The 7,781-nt window shown below is 35.6% G+C and overlaps 1 protein-coding gene across 4 annotated transcripts; it reads left to right on the top strand.

Annotated features, from left to right (window-relative positions):
• Positions 1-1,854: 1,854 nt before the first annotated feature.
• On the top strand, positions 1,855-7,593 carry LOC117335846. 4 transcript variants are annotated; one of them, XR_004534502.1, is made up of 4 exons: positions 1,929-2,122; positions 2,710-3,732; positions 4,654-6,342; positions 6,439-7,593. XR_004534502.1 is itself a non-coding variant. In XM_033896090.1 (3 exons), exons 2-3 carry the CDS (start codon positions 2,728-2,730, stop codon positions 4,506-4,508), a joined length of 1,044 nt encoding a protein of 347 aa, XP_033751981.1. In that variant the 5' UTR covers positions 1,855-2,122; positions 2,710-2,727; the 3' UTR covers positions 4,509-4,515. The 4 variants fall into 4 exon arrangements, 2 of the variants coding, with proteins under 2 accessions (XP_033751981.1, XP_033751980.1); XR_004534501.1 differs by having other exon boundaries at positions 6,391-7,593; XM_033896090.1 differs by lacking the exons at positions 4,654-6,342; positions 6,439-7,593 and adding an exon at positions 4,470-4,515 and having other exon boundaries at positions 1,855-2,122.
• Positions 7,594-7,781: the final 188 nt, after the last annotated feature.

Below are 7,781 nucleotides of genomic sequence, written 5' to 3'. Positions count from 1 at the left end.
TATTAATTTAATGTCAACACTAAACTATTATTCTTATATTGGTATATTGCTAAGTATGTCATTGATTTCAAGGCTATATTCTACAGTTATCAAAGACTGTTCCGTGTGGTCGAGTAAGAATTTCTAACCTGATCAAGTTCTAAATAAAACATCATTACGTGATCTTAAATTGGCGACTGGAGATCGAGGATTTGTGGTCCACTTTGCAGACTGAACATTACGGACATACATATATAATTCGTGGTACACGTACTAGGGACTATCTTGATTAGGAATTGGTACCCCACGTGCGTTTCATCACGTGCAAGTATTGTGTGTTGAAGGGACAGGCAAGGCCATCAGTCCGCTTCGAATCGCAACGATCTACATGTACCCTAACCCGAGTTTCCTCTGGCCCTGGAACCATATACCAGACATGGCATCAGGGCCAGAGGAAACTCGGGCTACGATCTACCTGTGACGGACCGACTTCGTCCATATGAGACTATAAGGCCGGAGACATCTTACTCAAGTAACTGGTAGGCCTACCTAATATTCTAACAAACTTTAAATTGTATTTCGCTTGCCTTCGACAACCTCATACATAGGTAAATTACTTATATGCTATATATAGAAGAGAACAATTACTTATGCACACTTTATAAGTCTCCGGTACTTGTGTATGGAAAGCCGTTTGGGGTTTTACCTATTGAAATGAAGATATCTCTATTTAATTAAAAATATCTATTTAAAATGAAGATATCTCTATTTAATTAGAGATATCTGTAATTTAAATAAAGATATCTCTATTTGAATTAAAGATATCTTTAATTTTTATATTAATAATGATATCTTTATTTTGAATACAGATATCTGTATTAACCCAAACGGCTTGCCATACTTACCTCCCAAAAATATTAAATTAAGCCAGGATGCTTTCGCATTTACATAAAGTACAATGAAAACAAAATTAAATAGGGGACAATAGCCACATGGACAATACAAGTAAGACGAAGTCCGCGGTCACACACGATACATTGTAAGATATAAAATACGTCAAAAAGATGTCATGCTCAGATGTACCATCATGATCAGATTTACAATGTACATTTATAAGGACCGAGATGGATGAAACTTTGATATAAAAAAAACAACAAACGACCACATTAATTGGTATTTTCAATATATATATCATGTTTATTTTGCATAAAAATGAGGAAAGAACTTTAACATAATTACCATATTCACATACTTCCACGGCCATACCATTCAAAATTAATGTAAATATCTACAAAAGAAACATCGATTATACAGGCCTGGAGTTTTTGAAGGTTATGTAAAACTTAGCCGATATATCGACTTTCGTGGGCCAGGGGAAGCCGTGTACTGGGAACCTGCATTCACAAATGTATTGCATATTGTCCGGAAGTGTCGAATAATTAAAGAGTCGTTATTACGAGATACTATGTCGTTATTACGACATGATATATTTTTTCGCTGTGACCCTAACTGGCTTCCGTAGTAATGTACGTCCTTGGTGAATTCAGAGACATACATAGACATGTAGAACTCTATATGTCTCCACAGACGCTTGCATAGAATATGTGATTTTCAGTTTTTTTTATTTGACAGTGGTATGTGTAATCTGTTACACAGTACACATACCACTGATATCATTTTTAAAAAATTTTTTTTCTAATTTTCTATGCAAGCGCCTGTGTATGTCTCTGGTGAATTACGATATTTTGTTACATTTTCTACATCCTTGTTAGATCTACCTGTAATTAATACAGATATGAGATAATCATAACGTGCCATAATACAAATGTATTTTTGGGGGGTGGCGCACGCACTTTGTCCGCCAGATTACCTCAGACTCCGAGAATTTTTATAGTAGGAGTTACGTCCCTTGGCCAACCCCCACGGAATTAAAATTCGGGTAATTTTTCCTCGTTAACACCAGATGCTGGTCACTCAAGCATGTTTCCGAAATAGACATGACAGACCCTGAGCCAAATGTTACCTGAAAAGTTGGCACAAAACATTTCTGGTGTGCAATAAACGTGACTGAAAAAAGGCAGGCGAAGAATTGGTCACCCGCTACAGCAACGGTAGCGCTGCAGTTGAAAACGAAAGTAGAAATGTAAGTAGATAAATTTGGGATAATGACACGCCCTACTGCAGAACTCGAGGACCTAATATAGCTACTGTACTGTAGTACTGTACTCACGTACAGTGTATGTAGACTATGTATTATAGCTATTATTTATATGGTGTAAATGTTCAATTGTCAAAGATGGATTATTAGCTTCTGAACTATAGTTATCAATGCTAATTTTTAAACCATTGAATAAAAAAAGTAATCCACCTGGCTGCAAGGCATATATACATATATTATATATATATAGCTATTAACTTCATAAACTTTAAAGTTTAAAGTCGACAGTTCTTACCTTTTCAAATTTAAAGGTTGAGTCATGATCAGAGACGTATAAATATCACATTGTGATATACACGTCTCTTGTTGGGTATTATGACTTCCTAGTTCAACCTCTTGATTTACAAAATTAAAATAAATTATAGTGTATAAATGTGCAACCTTATTCATTTAATAGGTCTGAACAATAGCCTGTCCACACTGGGTGTCAAACTAGTGATATTTTGGCTTTCTCTCTCTGGGCTAAAAAAAAAAATTCTGTTTTAAAGTAAATGTTTTGTTCTGTTTTTCAGACAAAGATTGAGAAGAAAATGTCGGAAGGCTATGTACAAATCTCTCTACACAGCCATTGTAAGACCTGTATCCGGACTGATTGTAATGTACTTCCTGACGACGTCAACTGCTGTCAGATCGTTAACTGTAAATACAGATGTCCGTTAAAATTTCACAGATGCAAAGAATTTCAACATAAAAAGTTCTGCAGAAATGTAGAAGTTCCTTGTTTGAATCGTGCCTATGGTTGCCACCAAGAGTTTCCCCGTGGAAAAATGTCCGAGCATCTACCGCATTGTAATGCCAGTGTAATTTATATCAATGATCAAGATATCAGGAGAAGCGATTACTTCTGGTATGCAAAGAATGTTCTGGAAGATTTAGGAGGGAAGACTTTGCAAAACTATGGCAATTCATGTCCGTATGCATTCGCAGGTTGTGATTTTACTTATAAACATTTTGAACCAGAGGGGAACAGAAAAGTTGTATACAGCGATTGGCTGAATGCTGTAGGTTTACAAATTACAGGCAATGACAGTCAGCCATCAGAAACAAATGCTGAGATTTTGGATACAAAAGGTCAAAGGTCAGAGTTGCCAGGTGATGCTGTGGGTACTGAAAATGTGGGAAGTAGACTGGAAAGTTTGGGAATTAATGACGGAGAAGACAAGACTTCCAAAAGGAAGAGTGTGAAAAATTTCTCCCGCCAGTCGAGTTTGGCCCTCTGTCGATCTTTATCACAGGAACAGCAGGGTCAGTATACAGGCCTCCTTCTCTTGCCGCCAGAGCTGATACAGAAAATCACTGGCTACCTTGACGGCTTTAGTCTTTGCAATCTCTCTGTCACTTGTCTCTTCTTTCGTGATATCTGTAGCCTCATTCTTGTCGACAAGGGCATCGTGTCCCCCACCTGGACAAAGTTGGACTCAATTAAGGGTCTGAGTGAAGGCACCTCGCAGGATACTGATGGTCAAAGACTCGACACAAAGTGGACAATGCCCGATGGCAGTGTGAAGGATAAGAAATGGGTTGTAAAACATATGGTAAGTTTACATCACTACAAAATAGATGCATGTATATAGGAGTATAACCCTGGTAAATACTAGACGCAATATACCGCTCAGCTAGATAGAGCCTCTCTTTAGCTCAATCGGTTGGTGTAAGACTTGTAAGCCAGAGGTCCTGGGTTCGATCCCTAGCAGAGGCAGTGATTTAAATTTAATTAATCCTGGGCTTTGTTACAAGAGCACAGGGGGTAGGCATGGATCTACATCACAAAAAATAATTGTCAGGTAAGAAAATTAGCTCTCTCGAGTATGACCCGTCTCACGACTACATATCCATAACAAGCCATTTTTCTGTGGGGTAGATCCGCACCAACCCTTTGTGGATAAGAGTAAAAAATTATTACAAACAACCTCAGTGAAACAAAATATTTTTAATGTCTCTTGATATCTACGGAAAATCACTACCTTATAAAGTTGTAGTTGAATACATGTCTAAACACCTTTAAAAGTAGGTCAGCTAATTCAAATAAAATATCGTATAATTACCATGCATGGTATTGTCTATAAGTGATTGACACATCAAATGACAAATTCCTCTTTAAGAGATGGATATACAAAATGTATATCATAGTTTTGTGAGAACTATTAATAGAATATTTTAGAATATCCATGTATGGTTGACATTTTATCTTACAACCCTGCATTAATTTAGTGAATTAAAATGATTAATTGTGACATGATCCTCTTTAATCACTGATATCGTTATGTTACAGAGCTGGAGGTTTAGTAAAACGTTTGAATCTGTCAGATGATGGGACTACCTAACTTTTTAAAAAAATGTCTGTGTATGGTTGACATTTTACCGTACAACACTGTACACATGTATATTAATTCGGTGAATTAATATGATTAATTTTGACATGATCCTCTTTAATCGCTGATATCGTTATGTTACAGAGCTGGAGGTTTAGTAAAACGTTTGAACCTGTCAGACGGTGGGACTACCAAGGGGCCCAGCAGCTTCTACTTCACCTCCAGAACTGCCCCTACAAGACTGAGAGCTGCCTCAACATCAGCAAAGAACCATTCTCATATGAGATACGTGACTCAAATGTCAAACCTAACTTCGGGAAGGATACATCATAAAGCTATGACCCAGGAAAAGTCAGGAATTAATATTTAATGTTTTTTGTAAAATTCTCATGGATCCTTGCCTGAAATTCAAAAAAAAAAAAAAAAAATCTTAAAATTTTCCTACCTGTCTTAAATCATTTCAAAGGATTTCCCTGGACATTATTTGCAGACTTTCTAAGATTTTCAGTGTGTTTATTCAAAGAAATATTATGACTACATTGAAATTTTTACTCAGTTCATCAATCAAGATTCAGATCTTCATTCCTCCAAATTTGAAGAGTAATAATGTGTTACAAAGATAAATACACAGCGACAAAAATAGATAATAAAATTAAGTGTAAGAGATCAAACAATGAGAATTAAAGGATAAGATAATAGTTCAAGAAATAATTTGACTTTATAAGAAAATGTGAAGTCAGGCATAGAAAGAAAAGGATAAGAAAATGTGAAGTCAGGCATAGAAAGAAAGGATAAGAAAATGTGAAGTCAGGCATAGAAAGGAAAGGATAAGAAAATGTGAAGTCAGGCATAGAAAGAAAAGGATAAGAAAATGTGAAGTCAGGCATAGAAAGAAAAGGATAAGAAAATGTGAAGTCAGGCATAGAAAGAAAGGATAAGAAAATGTGAAGTCAGGCATAGAAAGGAAAGGATAAGAAAATGTGAAGTCAGGCATAGAAAGAAAAGGATAAGAAAATGTGAAGTCAGGCATAGAAAGAAAAGGATAAGAAAATGTGAAGTCAGGCATAGAAAGAAAAGGATAAGAAAATGTGAAGTCAGGCATAGAAAGAAAAGATAAGAAAATGTGAAGTCAGGCATAGAAAGGAAAGGATAAGAAAATGTGAAGTCAGGCATATAAAGGAAAGGCTTTCCAACTTGCCATTATGAAACCATATACATGTACTCTATATTACATGAGTATGATTGATGTCCGATATATAAGACAACACAAAATTGATATCAGATATAACTACATGTATGTCAAACACTGTCATCGCCTCAAAGACCAAGGGACCATTTGTCATGGTGCTGTTATCGTCCTTCCGTCTAGCATCTACAATTAAATGACTTCTTCTCAAACCTGGAGGCCTAGAGACCTGTTACTCACCCTAAAGCATGCTTGGATGAAGGGCTACAAATGTACCAAGTGTGTTCAAATAAATGACCTTGACTTAGTTTCAAATCCCAGGGATCAAATATGCTTAAATCTTTAAATGACTTCTTCTCAGTCACCAAGAGGCCCAGATACAGTAACATGGTGTTGTATGAATAGCGTGCTGAAATGAAGGGGGTACTGATATAAGCTTGTTCAAATGAGTGACCTAATTTCAAGGTCACATGTGAGGAGTGACCACAGATATGTTGGGTTGGAGGTCAACATACAAAGTCTATTAGAATAGATACACTCAGCCCTCTCTCATATTGAAATGAAGAGGTATTCAGCTTTGTAGCCAAATGTGTGATACAGCTATAGATCAACTTTAAGTTGTATTTATTAGTAAATGAGTGATACAGGTCCATTGGGCCTCTTTCTACCTTTTTGTTAGAAGATGAGTGATACAGGTCCATTGGGCCTCTTTCTACCTTTTTATTAGAAGATGAGTGATACAGGTCCATTGGGCCTCTTTCTACCTTTTTATTAGAAGATGAGTGATACAGGCCCATTGGGCCTCTTTCTACCTTTTTATTAGAAGATGAGTGATACAGGCCCATTGGGCCTCTTTCTACCTCGTACATTTTTTAAAACTGTTTTACAAATAATAGTTATCAAATTTTGCTACTCTATTTACATTCTATATTACTTACATCTCGTACTTATATGATTAAATACCTTGTACACATATGAATATATATTTATTATTTCTCAACCAATACATTTCACTTGAGATTTTCATGTTTTCTATAAGAATGTTGTTTCATCAATGATCTGTTTTGTTATCATTTATAAATATATTTCATTCATAAATATATTTCACCAAATGCTGCCTTAGTTTTCTAATGATAATGTTTTTCTAAAAATAGAATCACCTATACTTCCTAATATGGAATGTAATTTACACAAATATTACCAATGGAGATTGTGGTTTAATTATTTTGATTAATTAACATCATATTTTGCTTCCGCATGGGAGAAATTAAATTAAGTGCTTGTTAATGCTGAATAACATATTAAACATTGTTTTAATGAAACTGTTGCCATTCGTATTACTTAACTGATCTGTTGAAAAATATACCATAATGATATTTATCCTGCAACTGGCACTGCATTGTCGGAATACACCCATCATATATAGTTTGGCTGTATACGGCAGTGACAGAAAACAGCTGTATTTTAGAATTTTTGCACATGCGTCAATTTGACTGACCTCCTTCCAAGTGAAACATTTAAAAGGCGAACATATTTTGGGCATTTGTGATACTTTTAGAAAAAGTCTTATTTTTTAAAAAATGACTGTTGCATTATAAATAGAATACATGGTCAGTGTCTTAAAATATAAGCTGTACATTTGGCTCGGGACAGAAAGACAAAAGTGGCTCGCCAAGTCTCATAACTTTTGTCTTTCTGTCCCCAGCCAAAATACAGCTTATATCTTAAGACACTGACCATGTATTCTCTAATACATACATTTACCAATATTGGCAATAACTTAAGGACCAGGAAGGGCGACAAACAAAATATGTCAACCTCGGCACTTCGGAATTCAGTACTGTGTTTGTCAACAAATTTCTGTTTTATTATTGTTTATTAAACTGCTGAAAAGTAAACATGTCTCAGTGCTGAGTTGTTTTGGGTTCAATTACCAGCTACCGCATATACACTCTTCTTTGTTAAGTCTAATCGTCCAGGGAACAATTAAATATCGATCTTACTTCCATATTTGTTAGGTCATCTGATCCAAAGGGCAATGATGACCTACAGTCATCATGCTTCATCCGTCGTCGTTTTCATTTCA

The sequence above is a fragment of the Pecten maximus genome, chromosome 10, assembly GCF_902652985.1.
Source record: "Pecten maximus chromosome 10, xPecMax1.1, whole genome shotgun sequence".
Classification (NCBI taxonomy): Eukaryota; Metazoa; Mollusca; class Bivalvia; order Pectinida; family Pectinidae; genus Pecten; species Pecten maximus.
Note: the sequence above shows the minus strand (reverse complement) of the source record. Positions and strands in the feature narration are given on the sequence as shown.

Excerpts from the sequence above, each read along its gene's own strand:
- LOC117335846 (XM_033896089.1), top strand. The coding sequence starts at position 2,728 with ATGTCGGAAGGCTATGTACAAATCTCTCTACACAGCCATTGTAAGACC. Across the intron at positions 3,733-4,653 it reads AATGGGTTGTAAAACATATG|AGCTGGAGGTTTAGTAAAAC; the intron begins GTAAGTTTACAT and ends GTTATGTTACAG.